An 18,965-nucleotide genomic window follows, 5' to 3' on the forward strand; every position below is an offset into this window, starting at 1 on the left:
CAGCTGGCATTCACAAAATTTCAAAGATTACATACGCATATGATATATTTATTAAATGTTGTTAAATTACCGCTCCAAAACAGGTAACATAAGGAAAATGCTCAGTTGTAATGCTGAGAACCTGATTTTTTTGGAGCTTAATCGTTCCGTGGGCTAAAAAAAAATTTTAACAAAAAATACAACCGACTTCTATGTCACTACAAAGTAAAAAATAATTGAAATAAATGTTGGTTTAGTACATATTTGTGAAGTCGGCGCTCAATATATTTAGTTGGATAACGATGTAAACAGCGTGTCTAATATAACCGAAACCGAAAACAAGCCTGGGACTCTGCCTGAGATCGTTCCCAGATACGTCGCTACTTCTGTTAACCAAGTTGATCCGAACACAGTTCGGTTTATGGTATTTTACACAAAGTTGTAGTATTTATTGTTTACAATTGAATCGAACAACAATATAAGAAATTACTTCTATTTTTATGCAAGGACCCAAAAAAAAATACGTAGAGTTGTCGCCAAGATATGAGTCGTATCAAATCGCAGTATGATGCTCTAATCAACCTGATGAAGACAATGATATCCCTTCAATAAAACAAGAAACAATGTGCCTTGTGAATCAATATAAAAGAACACAACAGAGCATAACACTGCGGCTGCCGCTGTGTCAGAAATAGATAATTAACGCAGCCGAATGGCAAAGAAATATAATTTTATTAAAAAATGCACATCTCTGCATCAAACAAAACCTACCACTTATACCTATGTAGGTACCTCTAATTGCATGCATTATTATAAAGTGCATAATTGTGCTAATAATATTACACCATGCAAAAGTTACTCACTGACGGAAATCAGGGAATGAATCATTGCAGTATTTAATCAATTCACATTTTTCCTGTGGATTCATGAGCATTTGTACTTCATTAGTATCTATTACCTATATTTGCACAGAGTTCATCGCTGATATGATTATTACCAGTCGCCAATCGAATAAACTTAAAGCGTTATTTATATAGAAAACGATGTTAAACAACTAAATATCAAAAATCATATAAAAAATCACTAGTTAAATGATATTATGTAATGTTTTATCTTGTACCTCTGGAGGTCATCGGAAGGCCTCGCAAGCTACGAAAAATATTAGAAGTTTCGTCCGGTTTTTAGAACAAAATGTGGGCTTTTTAAAGGTAAACAGGGCCACTTTCAGGACTTTCAGACCAGTCGTTAAGCTTTAACGAGATTCAACCGGTTTTTAGGTCTAAATTACGGTGTATAGAAAGTTAATTATATCAATTTTTTATGTAGGTATCGGTAAATAACTGCCTTGCAACGCAAGGTTGCTTAATTTTTTTTTAATTCACAGACGATTCAATTTTTTTAAATTCTGAGTCAAGCTACCCGATAACGCTGCAGTGGCCTCATGTCACACGAAACGACCATAATAAAACATAAAAATCTATGTTTCGTTCGAGATATTTTTATGTGATATAGGTATTCTAATGTTCAGCCTGCTTTCTAATGTAAGACTGCCTTCGATCACTAAACTGTGATCGAAGAAGACTGCGTTAAAGACGAGAACTTAGGAATAATTACTTTGTCCTTTCATTTAGAAATTTAATTTATTTATAATTTTAATTGTTACGTTGCTGATACCGATACGCTCGATTTAAATTTATATTTTAATTTTATAGTTATATTATAAAACTATATTATTACAAAATTTTATATTTATTATCAAATTCTAAGACAAAAATTTAACATCTTGGTAATACATTTGTAATACATTGTGAGTGTTTTATTATGAACTTTTTGAAAAAGTTTCTATATACATAAATATTCATATTCAGTAAATTTGATATCGCTAACAATAGGTACTTTTTAAAGTGATGGAATGGCAATTACTTCTTTCTTATCATTAGGTATATTAAATATGTAATGTGTTCGTAATGGGTTTTCATTTCATTCATCAGTTAATGTAAATGCCTACACCTGTGTAATTACTTTAGTGTGTTTACGGCACATTTCCTTTGTCCTGACCCTAAGGACGAAAGTAACAGACGATTAACAATAAGTAATTTTTAAAGAGGAAAATATTTCATAATATATGTTCGTGATTATTAAATTTATATAATACCCATTTGTTTCAAAAAAAAGTGCTGAATGGACAAATTGTATTTTATTTATTAATATAATAAAGACAATTATCATTAAAGGTGTTTTCTATACGGCAGTGTAGTACCTTAAATTTTGAAAACCTCTAACCTAATTTAATTTGAACCTAATGATCACCTTAGATACAATGATTCTATTGTATACAGTATCCCCTACTTTATAAGTAGTTTAAAAAAAGTAAGTACGGTTACGAATAGTTATTAAGAATACTTACTTCGTTTTGTTATTCCTTCAGTGATAGTCAAGTTTATGTCTTTGAACTCGATGTCCACCGACTTCGGCTGGGGCATGTTAATCTGGAGCGTTCTGCACTCATTGTGCTCTCTCCTTTTCACCTTCTGCCCCAAACCTTGCAATATTGCTAATGCGTTCGCCATTTGACACAAATTTACACAGTTTAATCAAATTCAATTTGTCATTATCAGTTACCGACTGTTTAAAAAAAGCAATCGCGATTTTTTTCAATACAATTTTATTCACTAAACAATTGTTTCTGAACACGGTCTAAAATTTCAGTTTCGAATTTCAACTGGAATGACACAGTTCTTTTTAATGCGAGTGGTATAAACAGCCAGCAAAAGTTGTTGCGTTCGGATTTGAAACTACATCGCGCGATAAGGGCTTCAGTGTGCGCGGCAGTTCGGCGTCGGCCGCTGACTGACTTCCACAGCGATCAGCGAATGCTGAGCGGGTATGAAGCGTAATCGTAAGCGTATATACGCGTAGCCGTGCGTCGTAGAAACACACGCAATAATTTTCAGGCGTGGAATTAAGTCATCAATGTTGGTTCTCTTTGAATTTTAGGTCGGTAAAAAAATCTTCTGTGACATTTTATACAATGTATTCGTTTCCGCAATTGTTGACGAAAATGGTCTTCTTAATATGATCTTGCCGCCCCTTAAACTTGTCGTCCGCAGCATCAGTCAAATTTGACACCTACTAACAGGTAGGCAAAGACTATGGCAAAGTTTTATTTTTTCAAAATTGGCCTCATAGGTCCTTTTAAACTTTTATAGCTACACTGTATACCTAAGTAGTTACAGATTTGGGCATCTACGTACTCTGCAAAATATACCCACCCAGTTTATAATACGTAGAAGATAAATATATATTAGGTATTTCACCTTGCCGGAAAATAAAATTGTGCGGTGGATTTTCCATCACAAAGTATCATTTGTGGTCTCACAAACATTATGGTGAAGTAACCACATAATAAAATAAATATTACTCGTCGTTCTTCATTTATTGTTTTCTTATTTTAGTTGCAGGGTTTTACCGGACTGCGGAGGGTAATGTTCTTCGAGCATAGGTGTATGGATGGCCCGCCTTGTAGCCCAAATAGATAGACGGTTTTTAATATTTAGAGTCTAGCAACTCGCACATGGAAAACGCGTTGCACTATTATCTTAACTTAGGTTTTTCAACCAATTTTTCACTTATAAATAAGAGTTGAGAGGACCCGTGATCATCATAAAGACAAAATGGGTTGATGACGACGACTATAGTAGGTACTTACTGTTTTTTTTTTTAACTCGGAGAAATCCTCATGGATTCCCTTCCGCCCGGAGGAACGAAAGGGATATTTCGGACTCTTACCAACTAAAACTCCGCGGCGTTCGTCTGGACGCTCGATGCTGAGTCGCGAGGCAACGTCGGCCGGCGCTAATGTTAACGCCAGCCACGTCCCAAGACGGAGGGGCCTCTCTCAGTGATATTCCTCATGAGATGAGCGTGCGGAATGCACATACGACATCTCGAGCCCGAAAGACCGGAATTGGATTCCCCCAAATAGGTACTTACTGTTTTATTTTTAGTAACTACAAGTATTTACAACCATAACTCTATACCGCATAACAATATTATCTTCAAAGGTCAAATATAAAAATAGAACAGATTTTCTAAAACTAATTTTAAAGAGTAGATTACTCGCAGTCAAGAAATATTTTAATAACCAACATATACAAACAATTTAAACTTAGGTACCTACATATTTCTTGTTTTGCCTTGGCTTACCCGCCAACCCTTACAATATGACGAGAAGCACTTATAGTTTTGTTGTAATTACATGTATGTACCTACCTATCTGTTCAAGTTCTTTATAAATATATATAAACTTTTATTGCATTACCTTTGAAGGTGGTAGAACCCTTTGTGGTTCGACTCCGGCGGCACCACCGCCACACCTATTTCTGCCTAATAACAGCAGTGTTAGGCGCTGCTGTGTTCCGTTTTGAAGGGTATGGTAAGGGAGACATACTTTTTCGAGGCGTTCCAGGTTAGTCCTCAGGGGTAGCGGCGCATTTGTGGCCGACCTCAGATAGGTAATCCTCTCTGGGGTTGATTACAGATGTCCATGGGCGGCAGTAGCCACTTACCATCAGATGGACTGCATGCCCGTTTGCTGCTCCTATGTTATAAAAAAAACCTAATTTTCATATTTAAGTAAGTTATGGAGTATGCAAGTTTCTCAAAAATATGTATTTAGGAGAACTTCACTTCAATTTCAGAATTGGAAACTCTCATGTGTTGATTAAAATCAAAACATTATAAACATTCATTTAATAATCAGTGGCAGTAACCCATCTTTTATGCCCTCAAGATAGGCTCTGATGCTATTTGGAGTTATTTCCTAATGCCCTAAGCGGCAGTGACAAATTACTACCGACTACTAATGACACCCACCTCGCCAAATAACACAGGTAACCAACCCAGGCTCACCAGCCAATTTATGCCAGATGAAAAAACGGTTGTAACTAGTTAGCTTAAAAAAGTAAAAATCCGTCAATCCGTTTGGGCTGGACATACATACTCTCCAAAAACATTACCCTCCGCAGACTACTGCGGAGCGTAATGTTTATCCTAATAAACGATGTCCCTGTAGTTCCGGGACAAGAATAGGGCTACGGTATCCCCTGCCTGTCGTAAGAGGCGACTAAAAGGGGGCTTCTGGGGTCGCGGGTGGCAAGAGTGGCAGTTCGAACCGCCCGGCCAACGACCCCGGGAAGGACATCGGTATGTGTGTTCGCATACCGTCACACACAAGACGGTGTGGCGATCCTCAAGCTCACCTGAGCGGAGTCCGACGGGACAACGTGCTGAGAGGACTCCGGTTGAGTTCCTTTGGATATCTCGGAGTCCTCTACGCAGCGCCAAGGATGGCCACCGGGGAGATTTTAGTGTGGTAAGAGTTCCATATAACTCTGTGTCGCTCCCACGGCATCGGGTATCTTTTGAAGGTTTCCCCCTCGTGAACAAAAAAGAAGTAGATAGAATAAACGAAAAACAGCCAAAATATTAATGCACAAATATTATTGAACATACGAGTATCTCGCATGACGCGCATGGATTAAAGAAAACGAAAACTCGTTGTTTTCAGAATATCCATATAAACTTTATGATTGCGTTTCAAAATATCCAGTTTTAAATGACGTGAAGTCAGATATGAGGCAGTGCGATTTTTTTACGTAGATTTCGCAAGAAGTAAAATACACTTAGCAACACTAAATAAGAGGATAAAACACAACCAGTTATAGCGCAGTATTTTTCAAAGTGCGGCTCTCAAGAGTCGCGGGGGGACGCAAAGCGTTAGTAATAATTAATTTAAAAAATCAAAAACCCGACTGCACCAAAAAGGCTGAAGTAGAATTTCCAAAAGCAGTGAAATAGGCATTTAATTAATTTTATCCAGAAAGCCAAATACAAAGTTTTATAGTAGGTGTCTGCTTCAAAAACAAAAGATGTTCAAACAATATTATCCTATTTTATCCTCGTCGTGCTCATTTATGCTATATAAAGAACCTATGTGTAAAATTCCAGCACGCTTAAGTGCAGCGGTTTCCCTTTGCGTTGATCTCTGGCACAGCAACTCACTCATTTAGTCAGACAGTCATCTCGATGTGTATATACGAGTGTATATGTACTAGTTAACCCGGCAAACGTTGCGTTGCCATATAAATAAAAAAATGTTAAAAGTGAACAACCCTTATCACTTAGGGTTAAAAAAAATAGATAGTGGCCGATTCCCAGACCTACTGAATATGTATATAAAATTTGATGAAAATCGGTGAAGCAGTTTCGGAGGAGTACGGTAACTAACACGAGAATTTTATATATAAGATATATTATATAATGTATGTGTAATCTGCTCTTAAATTCCTTTGTTTTGACACCCTACTCGATAGGTTTGGTTAGCTTTTTTTAAAACGTGTTACTATTTCGCGAAAAAATCCACCATTTACGGTCTATAAAATATATAACTTCAGTAAATCAAACTTTTGGTCATTATTTTACCTCGTTAGAGGTAGAATTTCATTATTTTTATCTAACAAGCCTGATACAAAATTCCATAGTGTTCGCTTCAAAATTGACGATTGTTCAAATGAACTTTTAACCCTTATTTTACCCTCTACGGGGTTGATTTTTCGGAGGGGGATAAATAAGTGCGTCCTTGTTCCTATCCAGAAAGCCAAATACAAAATTTTATAGTAGTTGCTTCAAAATTAAAGGATTTCAAAAAAACTGTTTTCCCGTATTTTACCCTCTTAAGGGTAGAATTTCCAAAAGGCCTTTCTTAGTACTTATTCACGCTATATAGGGAACCTATGTGCAAAATTTCAGAACTGTAAGGTCCTTGGTTTAGGCTTTACGTTGATTTCTGAAAAATGAAAAAGTCATTTAGTTAGTCGGTCAGTCAGTCACCTTGCTGTTTTATATATATACAAATATGTTTTTATAATCTCCGTTTAATTTCCTTTCATTTGATACCCTACTCGATAGGTTCGGTTAACTTTTTTTTTTAAATGTGTTACTATATCGCGCCAAAAATCCGCCATTTTGACTTTTTTTTACTAACACCTATCTAAGGACACTCGGGTCATAGAGACAAATGTAATGACACCTTAACTGTTGAAATTCATCCAGCCGTTTGTTGGATCGGATCAAATAAAGAAAGACAAACATACAAGATACGCGCGAAAAACATAACCCTTCCTTGGCAGTCGGGTAAAAACAATATAAGCTTCAAAATAATACATTGATCAATTAATAATAAGTTATGTTTGTATTAAAGACGCCAAAAGACCTATACATCTGAAAATTTTAAAACTTCACATAGGTGGACGAAGTCTACCAATGCACACTCGGCCAGCGAGGTGGACATCTATACCCATTTCAATCCGAAGAGATCCGTACAGAGCACTAGCGTAATAATAGGATGATAATATTCGGTCATGTTTTATTTAACCGTAATTTATCTATACCTCCCAATACACGCTTACACACAGATATACCTATGTGAACTGCGACTGCGCACGTGTCAGAGGTCAATGTTAAAATTGCAGTGTTTCGCCACGTGATCTACATTTAATTATTATTAAGCGTTGATAATCCGCGAGGTGAAGCGTTCACCATACGTAATACGCTTAAGGGTTTTTTATAATATAGGAATAGTAGACGAGCACCATGATCAGTGACTACTGCCGCCCATGGATAATCATCCCCAAATAAGATTAGATTTCTACCTGAGTTTCTAACCTGTATTTTGTTACATTAAAAGTATAATTTTATTTTATTTCATAATAATTAGGTATCGGTTAAATAATGTTAAGCGAACTATTTTCTTTAATCGTATTATGTTTGCTATCCTACCCGCAGGATTTGCGATCCCCAAACCTCATAAAGAATTTTGACAATCCCAGGGGGTCGCAACCTATATGTGGAAAAACACTGATATACAAGAAATATCGTATTATTGTGTTTTATTCTTGCATGCTCAACATATTTTATATTGAGAGATAAAAGTATAAAAGGATAACAGAAAATACATGTTTGAATCATACAATAAATCCTTTTAACTTATTTTTCCTTTAATCGCGAACCAACAATTTTAAGCTTCATTAAAACTCGGACCATTAAAACACGATTAATAAATAAATGTATATCAGTTTTACCTTTTTACAAGCTACTAAAACCCCAGACATAGTACGTATCTAACTCTACATTTTTACTTTAGTTTTTGTTTGATCTATGGACCATATTGATTATTATTTATTAACATGAATATTTTTTTAAACAACGCTAAAAAGACTTGCAACTCGCTTGATGGCCTAGTGTCTGCCAACTTTAAAACAAATTTATTTGTAATCCAATCATTCCCATGAAAACAACGTTAAAACTTGAAACATTATTCAAAAACACTACTTCTAGCGACCTCTAGTAGACTAATATAACACTAAAGTGAACAGAATAGGTGTAATTATGTAGCAATGCAGCGCCATCTACTATGTAGTTTGAAAACAAAATACATGGCTTGATCGGTTCGTTACATTGATTTCAAAAAGTTTCACGTATGTTGTGTAGATGTCGCAAGGTACGAATATATAGTTATAATATTTAAATCACAAAGAGTATAAATAATTAGTAATATTTAAACAATTTCTTAGAACATCGCAGTCACTTCACCACCCTACTTGAAATGTCTATTGCAACAAGGTAATCACACTCCTGCTTGGAATTAGGCTACATAAATTACAACCCTTAAAAGATGGACCTGACGGGACCGACACGTGCTCATGCGCCACAGTAACTGTAGCCCCTTTTAATTTATAAATCTTTGAATCACCTTCTAAGACCACCCCAATGGCCCATAATTTTATTACCATTTCCCTGAAATAGGTACATATTATTATACATAATAGGCTAATTACGGCTTTTCTACTGGAGATCATTGTACCTACTGGAGATATGTTCTCAAGTTACTATTCTTTTAAATGACTAATAGTGTCAATAAAAATAGTTTTATATGTGTTTATTTAGATACTACGTTATTTTAGTTCCTAAATATGGTATTATTGCTGTAGATTATAACAGGTGGGTATATTATTATTTGTTTTGTTACCAATTGTTTTTATAAGAATAAAAGCCATTGACTTATGAAAGTTATAACCCTAGGACGTGACTGAACACATTTTGCTACGGCGTAGGTAATTCCCTAATATATCCAATAAATAATTTGGTAACGACAACGATATTTTTAGAGATAAATAATAGGTAGGTACCTATAGGCAAGAAAGTTTGTAAACAAAAGGATTCACGTAAGGCCCTTTGTCTCAGTGACGTTTGTGTTACGTCGCTTTAAATAAAGCGCATTGTCTGCGCTCTCATATCGCTTGCAATCATATCGCCTCAACACATATTTACAAATTAAAGTACGGTTAAGACGCGTTGCAATTTACGAACGAACTCGACGAACAAAAGGTTTGATTCGCGCCAGTCGGCGCCCGCAGTTCGAATTGTAAGCGCGTGCGCATCGCCGCGCCATCGATCGCGATAAAGGCGCGTAATTTAAATTCTTAATAATATTTACAACTTAATTAGTTACAAAAATGATGCTCGCGGGAGCGGAGATTGTGCAAAAAGACAGTGTGGTTTACAAACCTGATGATTCGAACAGTGAAACGGCGGTATCCTTAGCTGTTGAGGGTCCGTCGCAGGAGGTCCCACCCCCCGGCGCAGGGCTCGCTAGGGTCCCTACCAGAGACCCTGTAGACATACAGTTTACTAATGTCACGTGTACCGTCAAACTTGGTATCAATAAAGGTAAGCTAATTAAAAATATACCTATATATATATTATTATATATATATATATAATTATATATATATATATAATTATTCTCTTGTTTAATTAAGTACTGAAGTGTCTTGTGTTTTTTTATGAATGTCGGACCAACACTAGAGGTCAGTTTGTTCAAAGTCTACTTTAGTTAGTTTAATAAAGTCACGCACATTTATTCTCAAAGTTACATTTGCAATTAGTTGCGTTTGAAGGCGATGGAAATCATTGCAAAGAATGTTCAACCCCTAAACTGTTAATTCTAACAACCAACAATTAGTGTGACCACAACCCTTCTTATTCTGCAAACTGACTTAATCCCATTAGTAGGAGTAATGGGTATGTTTTTGTACAGTTTGTCACTGTAGTGTATGAGAAGTAATATGAAGGTTCTGTCGTCTCACGTGTACACGCCGCGAACAACGGATGGATGTGCGTGCGGTGTGTACAGCAGTGAGCCGATTCTTTAACATAAGGTGAAACACAAACAGTACAGTCACAATGAAATAAGTAAGTACATAAAGGTTATAAATAATTATGTGTTGTTTACTTCTTTATCTAATGCACTCACGTAAATCAAATTATTTAAGTAATTCATTTATAACAGCTTCACTATGGTACAAGAGTAGAGATAATTTAGCAAGCCTCCAGAGATTATCACCCTTTATAAATTGTAATCAATCTTTCCATTACTTTCCAACATATCTACTAAAGATCGAAATTTGACAATATCTATAGTAGGCATATTTCGCTCTTTGGAAAGCAAAACATTAATTTAGTAACTGGCATTTGTATCGCCCTATGACGTAACTAAATATTTATTTATTACTATTATCTTTTTTTTTATACATAGTATATGCCTAATATAAGAAATATACGAGTAGGTATTCCTATTTAGCTAGCTACGAGTAACTCGTTTGATATTGTCAACGAGCATGTAGTCCATCTGAAATTAAGTGGCTGCTGTCGCCCATGGACATCTATAATCCACTTCAGACAAGATGAGATTCCTTCCTGAGGTTGGTCAGAGATGCGCCGCTACGCCTGACGATAAGCTGGTATACCTTAGAAAAGTCTCCCGTACCAAATGCTTCAAGCCAGAAAACAACAGCGCTTAAGACTGCTGTTATTAGGCAGAAATAGGTGTAGCGGTACTGCAGCCGGAGTCGAACCAAAGGGGGTTTTACCACATTCAACAGCTTCTTGGCTAATCTGATTTTTATCTTATATATATAATTCTCGTGTCACAATGTTAGTTACCGTACTCCTCCGAAACGGCTTCACCGTTTTTCACCAAATTTTATATGCATATTCAGTGGGTCTGAGAATCGGCTACTATCTATTTTTCATACCCCTAAGTGATAAGTCACCCTTATTTTTTTTATTTATATGGCAATACGTGTGCCGGGTCGACTAGTATATCAATAAAATATTGAAACATCTGAGCAAGATTTGTTGATTGCTTATCAGTATTTCTGGATTGGTGGTCACCAAACGTTTACGCAGTCCGTAGAGTTACTTCTAGTTTGTAGGCTTCGACGAGTATGCCTACCTCAGTTGTAAGTAGACATGGATCCACTCTGGAGAAGAACGTACGCTTTTTTGTTATTATTCTAATTAAAACGTTATTCACGGTTTTTTGCGTTTATACAACTTTATAACGACAAAAAACATCGCGTCCTATTTATTAGGCCAACATTCAAAAACAGGTTACAATAACTTGAGCTTAGTAATTAGAGATATGATATGATATATAGCTGCAATATTATTTATTTGTCTTAATATATTATATTCATAGTTCACTCCTTAAGAATTTAATTTAAATAGTAAATTATGTTTTAAATTCACATCCGCCTACGAATTTATTATAGTGGAGACAGACATGGCGTTTTGAATTAGTGTCGAATTATCGCTGTATTTGCCGCATAATTAATAGACAGTATTTTATTATATTTTTCTTACGAGTAAATGGTTAAATTTTTATGGTAACCAAAATCGGAAAATACCTATCTGTGATACCGAGGCATTAACTTACCAAATTTTGTGTGGAATTTAAATAGATTATAAGTAATTACAAAATAAAATGTCGTATAGTGGGAACCGAATGAAAAATATACGTATAAATTATGTTCTCCACACATCGCTTGTATTAGCAAATACGACATACGTACAAGTCTGGTTCCAGCGTAACATTTTTTTTTAATCTGTAAATTAATTAACGGCGAATTTTTTTTACTTTTGTACGTCCTTGTGACAATGTAAACACGGCTACCGAAGTAATTAATTCTTAATTAATATAACGTACTTTGGAATAACCGTTACGTAAAAATATAAAGTATCAACTTTATAAATATAAAGTATTAACTTTATCAATGAAATTGTAGCAGAATAGGTGTTTTACGTGATGACATACACTTGATGGCTAATTTGGAATACCTCACAAAGTGTACCCTTACTGTACCTCGAACTTAAGTGCCCTCTATTGTTCCAATAGAAGAGAAATAAGTTTGGTAATTCCACCACGGTTGACCCACGAAAATTCTACCATCTTTAATAGATAAGGCTAGAAAATTAGGTCACGAATTCAGTTTGTTAATTAATACAAATTACTGAGCGCGCCACTTGAATTGATTTGAACGATAACGTTATTGTTATTTCTCATTCTATGCTGATAACGTATTTAGTGCATGATATTGATAAATATAAATAGATTGATCTATTACAAAACAAGTATTATTAACGCAGCTTATTAATTTTAGGGTTAAAGTCCAAGCAAAGGTTCATTGAAATCCTCGAGTTTGTACTTTTTATATTAGCTGTAGATTTAACAGTCCATCTGATAGTAGGAGGCAGGTTGCCAGTTAACCCTAAAATGCTCTCCTGTTAGAGCTATTTGAGGTAGGTCACACATGTGTTCCTATCACTGAAGAGTAAGTTGGAATACCGTGTAAAATGTCCATTGAACAAGAACAGAGCATCGGTAACTCTGTTGTAATAATGTAGAAAGCTGAAGGACCAAATAGGATTTAGGCAGGCAGCATAGATTAGTAAAGATACTTCGCCGCGTTGAAATTGAATGAAGCCACAAACGGCTTATTAGTAAGTTCTTTTTTTGAATTCTTGACAAATAAAAACATTTTTAGAGAAAATTTTCGAATAAATAAGTAATACTGCGTAATTTACATAATAAATAATAATTATTTCAAATATTTTGGGGAAATTTTAGCACGGAGACGTGGCAAAACTTTTTTACGCAACTATTTCAATTGTCAAAACTGGGTACATTTTCTTATTAGGAGCGAGTAATCTTTACTAATCTATGGTAGGCAGGATAACTTTCGCCTACAAGAAATCGACATTTTTTTTTATTCAATCTGCCTACTAGAACTAGTCAAAATTCTACCTAATGTTTCGGGTACCAAAAATCCATAGTTGACAATTTCACTCTCATAGATTTTTTCTAATTCGGATATTTATTAATATAGGGTGTCATTCAGCCAGTATTTTCGCAAGATCGATTAGGGCTGTTGACCCTTTTTTTTTTTTTTTTTTTTTTTTACGAGGGGGAAACCTTCAAAAGGTACCCTATGCCGTGGGAGCGGCACGGAGTTATGTGGGATTCTTACCGCACTAAAACCCCCCCGGTGGCCGTCCTCGGCGCTGCGTAGAGGACTCCGGGATCTCCAAAGGAACGCAACCGGAGTCCTCTTAGCGCGTTGCCCCATCGGGCTCTGCCCAGGTGAGCTTGATGCTCGCCACACCGTCTGGTGGGCACGACGGTATGCGACCACACATACCGCCGTCCTTCCCGGGGTCACTAGCCGGGCGGTTCGAGCTCCCACTCTTGCCGCCCGCAACCCCGGAAGCCCCTTTTAGTCGCCTCTTACGACAGGCAGGGGATACCGTAGCCCTATTCTGGTCCCGGAACTACAGGGACAAGGGCTGTTGACCCTAAGAAATAAATTAGAACTCCTCAGCGTGAATAGCAGCTCACAAATTAATGTATTGAAGCAAAGTCACCACACTTCGTATAATTGTATAGACCTCGACTTAATATTATATTTTATTTTTTACTTTCAACACTTTTATCGTAAAATTACCGTTTCGTATCGAATTCGTATTGCCTGTTGTAGTCAAATGTATACTGGCCAGATTTGGCTAGGTAAAGTATTTCCACAGAAAAATATCTTCATAACTTTAAGACCAAAACCAATTCACCAACTCAACTTCTTAAAAATATATCCTATGTTACCACAATTTACCATTTGTCGGTAGATTCATCTAAATTCATATTTTATAATCTATCCAGGCAGTTAAAGGGCAGTTATAGCCTAGTGGTTAAGAAATTTGGCCTCTCGATCGAGGAGTCCGAGGTTCAAATCCCAGGCACGCACCTCTGATTTTTCGAAATTAAATGCACATTAGAAATTAATTCTCACTTCTAAAACGGTGAAGGAAAACATCGTGAGGAAACCTGCGTACCTAAGATTTATAAAAAAAAAAACTCAAAGGTATGTGAAGTCTACCAATATGCACTTGGCCAGCGCTGTGGACTATGGCCTAATCCACAGTATAAGGATATATGTATATTATACTGTGGCCTAATCTTTCTCATTCTGAGAGGAGACCCGTGCCCAGCAGTGAAACGATAATGGGTTGATGATGAATCAATCCGGGCATTTAGGATAGGTGCATTACATATACACATGAGCTCGAAAAGCATTATCGCAGTCGAGTAAAAAGGATCACCTGAACCTTAAAAAATATCACGAAGTGTAATTTGTAATAAACGAAGGACCACCTTGGAAATGTCTTCTTTCCAACAAGAAAAATCATCAAAATCGGTTAATAAACGACGATGTAATTGCCGAACAAACATAAAAAAAACATATATACGGTCGACTTGAGAAACCTCCTCCTTTTTTGAAGTCGGTTAAAAACTACATATCCGACGAAATGTATTTTGATGGTAACTATGTGTAACGCAATAACGTGTAACGCAACAACTGTAACAACGTGAGTAATACGTACAAAACTACAAGGTTGCATTGCAAAGGTCAAATACTCGTGGCAAGCCAGTTTTTGCTGTGCAACCTGAATTATTTCTAATGAAGATTACTAAGGAATGTCATTATAACGTCACACAAGTATTTCGTTTTTTTAATTCCATTTATTCCTTCGTTTCTTGACGTGTAAAGTAATTTACGTACCAATATTTAAACTGTTAGAAATTGTTATATTTATTTGGATTGGAACAGTGAACGTAAAATTCTGTGCCTAGAGTAGTGTAACATTTTTAAAATTTATAAAAATAATATATTGATAATCGTATCGGTAGTTAGGATGTCGACCATCACTAAGCTTATTTGTTTAATTTTATATATAAAATTCTCGTGTCACAATGTTAGTTACCGTACTCCTCCGAAACGGCTTTACCGATTTTCACCAAATATTATAAGCATATTCAGTAGGTCTGAAAATCGGTTACTATCTATTTTTCATACCCCTAAGTGATAAGGTTTGTTAACCCTTAACATTTTTTTATTTATATGGCAACACAACGTTAGCCGAGTCAGCTAGTAGACACTAAATATCTATTTACTTAAGAATCAAAGTATCGTGTAAATATTTAGTGCAATACTTAGATAATAAGAAATAATTACAAATACGTAGAAGGTGGAATAACGTACGTGACTTACAAAGTGTAGTACATACTACATAGTATGGTCTTTGAAATTATTTTTCTTTCCCTTTTACTATAACTGAATTACTTTATTGTAGCACTTCAATGCTAAGCAGTTTGCTGTTTACTCCTACTACTACTTACTGATTTAGATTTTAAGTGGTCTCTGCCATAATATTGATAAATTACTTAGAATAAGACTTGTCCTAGCTCTTGTGTATGAGTCCTAGCCTAGAGATGGCTGTTCTTCAGAAAAAGCTTGATTTAAAAATTTAAGAACAAAATATCTTGGTCCAAACTCCAAAGTTGCTATCACAAAAAGTTTTAACATTTAAAAAAATCTTAATGCTTACCTTGGCCATGTAAGATAAGTGACAAGCGTACCCGTACAAAAAATAACTAGAGTTGATATATGTTCAGTATTTAGAACTGGTCGAAATACTGATTAGAAATAAAAGGAGTAAATTCAAAATTTAAAAGGTTGACGTTTCTGTCATAACACACATTGTACAGACAGTCGGTATTCAGATTTCGTCACGGGACGTATAATATAATTTATATTTATTACGGGGGTCCTGGGGACCTATTTGGAGTCGCGAGTGTGTGTGCATCACGGTCGATCGGTCGCCGAAGGGAGCACCGCACAGTTCTACGGTATTTATACATATATTCACCTACATTATTGTTTCTAGCGCACAAGGGTTCCAAATTATATATCGGATTAGAAACCAGCGACCTAAAACTCTACATTTTGGTCACTTCGAGTCGGGATTCGGGTTTCCGTGCTCGCAAGTATATTCTTGTGTGTTGGTGAACAGTAGTGTAGACATCGGTACACGTCCACGTCGTTTGTAAATACTTTGCCGGATTATAAGTATTTACAGCGGCTGGACAAATTAAAAAAAACTGTGTACTCTACAATTATTACGTAGGGATACACGTATTTATTTCGGTTACTATTTTATTTATGTACATCGGGTACTACAAGAAACGTCAACGGTTTTAGGCGTTCTTTCGGACTATTATTAGTGTTTCGGTCGGGCTTGTATTGAGCATTCTCCTGTTTCGGGTTGTGTCGGTTGAAGGTGGTAGAACTCTACGTGGTTCGACTCCGGCAGCACCACCGCCACATCTATTTCTGCCATTACAGCAGTGTTTGGAGCTGCTGTATTTTGGTTTGAAAAAGGTGTGGTAAGGGAGATATACTTAATCGAGGCGTTCCAACTTAGTCCTCAAGAGTAACAGCGCACGTGTGGTCATTTACACCAGGTGGAGGTGGACTGCATGGTCGTTGTCTACTCTATTATTTCGGTCGGTTTTATTTCGGTTTGGATTTTTATTATTGCGGATTATAATTTACATTCGGTAATATTTTGTGCTTTCATATTTGTCAAGTCGGTTGACATATAATTTTGTGACAGCGTTCTATCGGTTTAAATTTAATTTAATTTTTTCTTATTTCATTTTTTTGAAATGGCTCCTAAATCTAAGCAAAGGTTGAATAAATTAAAATACGATTTAGCAATCCATAATTTGGATTCTATTTACGATCTTTCTCAGCGGGAACCTAAATCTGAAATAGATAAAAATAATTTTAAAATACGGTATCATGATTTGGATCGTAATTATGAAGAATTTACGTCGATGTTTTTGGAGCTGCAATCGGAATTGGATGAAGGCTCTGATGTGGATTATTCGGACGATTTTAAAAGATATAATGGAATATATTATGATATCAAGAGGAAGTTTTTAGAAATATCATCTTCGGAGACTGAACATGGTTCGGAGTTCAGGTCAATGGATGATGGTGACAAGCGGAAGCGGGTGGTTTTACCACGAATACAAATTCCTACATTTTCGGGAAAAATAGAAGAATTTGTTTCATTTATGGATTTATTTAATTCTTTGATATGTGAAGATAATGCTTTATCTGATTCGGAGAAAATGTATTACTTATTAGGTTCATTGGCTGGTGAACCAAAGGTTTTATTGCAACACTTATCTATTTCGGGAGATAATTTTTCGGTTGCTATGGATCTATTGAACAATAGATATAATAATAAAAGATTGTTAGCAGATAAACTATTTTATAATTTGTTTTATATTTCACATGTCACCAAACATTTAAGTTCTATTAAATTATTTTTAAATACATTATTAGAAAATACGAAAGCGCTAGAAAAGATGAATTTTCCGGTTGATCAGTGGACTCATTTATTATTTTACATTAGTTTTCAAAAATTAGATAATAGTCTAAAAAAAGGTTTTGAAGAACGGTTTACAGGAAAGGAGTTTCCGGAATTTAAGGATTTAATAAAGTTTTTGGAAAACGAACTTAGGATTTTGGAGTCAAGTGGTGATTCACATCGGACATGTGGCACTACTAAAACTCATGCGGCATTTCAGGAAAGTAGGCAGGTAGGCTGCAAATGTTGTAAAAAGGGAATACATCATCTTTCCAAATGTAATAAATTTTTATCTTTAAGGGTGGGTCTTAGGAAAGACTTTATTAAAGAAAATAAACTATGTTTTAGATGCTTTAACTCTCATAAGATAGCGGACTGTCAATCTTCATGGGTTTGCTTTAAGTGTAAGTCACCTAAGCATCATCATCTTATTCACATGGATTTACCTCACTACCAGACAGCATCGGGCAGTGCAAGGTCGGCGGCGACACCTACTGTGACCGGTAACAGTAGGGCACATGCCTCTAATGTTGTCGCGGATAGGGTGGAGGATAATCCATATACTGCATCTGTTAGCGGATCTAACAGGGCAAATATTACGGTTTCGAATCAAGGTGGTGCTTCGTTGACTTCTAACATGATTGAAGGTAACATGTTTAATCGTACGGTTCTTTTGTCTACGGCCATGGTGCATATTAAGGATGAACATGGTCAATATCAAGAAGCGCGTGCATTATTAGACAACGGTAGTCAAGGCAGTTTTATTTCGGAGAGTTGTGCCAATAGATTAGGTTTAAGGCGGTTTAGGACGAATGCTTCTACAATCACGGGACTGAGTGGCATACCAGTGGATAGTGGTAGAAATGGGGTTAATTTAACGATTCGACCGCGGTTTTCACGTCGACCGTTATTGGTAACTACCGCTACTATTTTAAATAAAATAACTAATCAGTTGCCTAATTATAATTTACCTCAACATATTTGTAGTCATTACAAAGATTTGCCTCTTGCGGATGAATATTTTTACCTTAGTCGGGAGGTTGATATATTAATCGGTGCGGATTTATTAGGAGAGGTTATGCTCGGGGATATTATTAAAATAAAAAATGATTTGCCTTGTGCTATGGAAACTATCTTCGGTTATGTATTGTCGGGGCCTTTTTCATACGGGGTAAATAATGATGAAGGTGCCCAGAATATTAACGTTTGTCAAACATTCACAAACGTTGAATCGGTCAATTTTGTACATAAAGTTAGGGACACTAACGATAATCCTAGCGTCATTGCGGATCCAAGACATTTGGATCATAAAA

General features: G+C 35.9%; 2 protein-coding genes across 2 annotated transcripts in view; one reads left to right on the top strand and one right to left on the bottom strand.

Moving 5' to 3' along the window:
• The window catches only part of LOC140749432 (ATP-binding cassette sub-family G member 4), a 67,477-nt gene extending 64,628 nt beyond the window's left edge, over positions 1-2,849 (bottom strand). Inside the window, exon 1 of the mRNA XM_073082468.1 lies at positions 2,387-2,849. Coding sequence (XP_072938569.1) covers positions 2,387-2,549 — 163 coding nt within the window. The 5' untranslated portion in view covers positions 2,550-2,849. The remainder of the gene's footprint in view (positions 1-2,386) is intronic.
• A 6,503-nt stretch (positions 2,850-9,352) lies between these two features.
• LOC140749599 (ATP-binding cassette sub-family G member 1) overlaps positions 9,353-18,965 on the top strand; it is a 52,504-nt gene continuing 42,891 nt past the window's right edge. The window contains exon 1 of the mRNA XM_073082706.1: positions 9,353-9,768. Coding sequence (XP_072938807.1) covers positions 9,555-9,768 — 214 coding nt within the window. The 5' untranslated portion in view covers positions 9,353-9,554. The remainder of the gene's footprint in view (positions 9,769-18,965) is intronic.

The sequence above is a fragment of the Epargyreus clarus genome, unplaced genomic scaffold (genome assembly GCF_041222505.1).
Source record: "Epargyreus clarus isolate Ecla_fem2 unplaced genomic scaffold, WU_Ecla_fem_2.2 ptg000018l, whole genome shotgun sequence".
Taxonomy (NCBI): domain Eukaryota; kingdom Metazoa; phylum Arthropoda; class Insecta; order Lepidoptera; family Hesperiidae; genus Epargyreus; species Epargyreus clarus.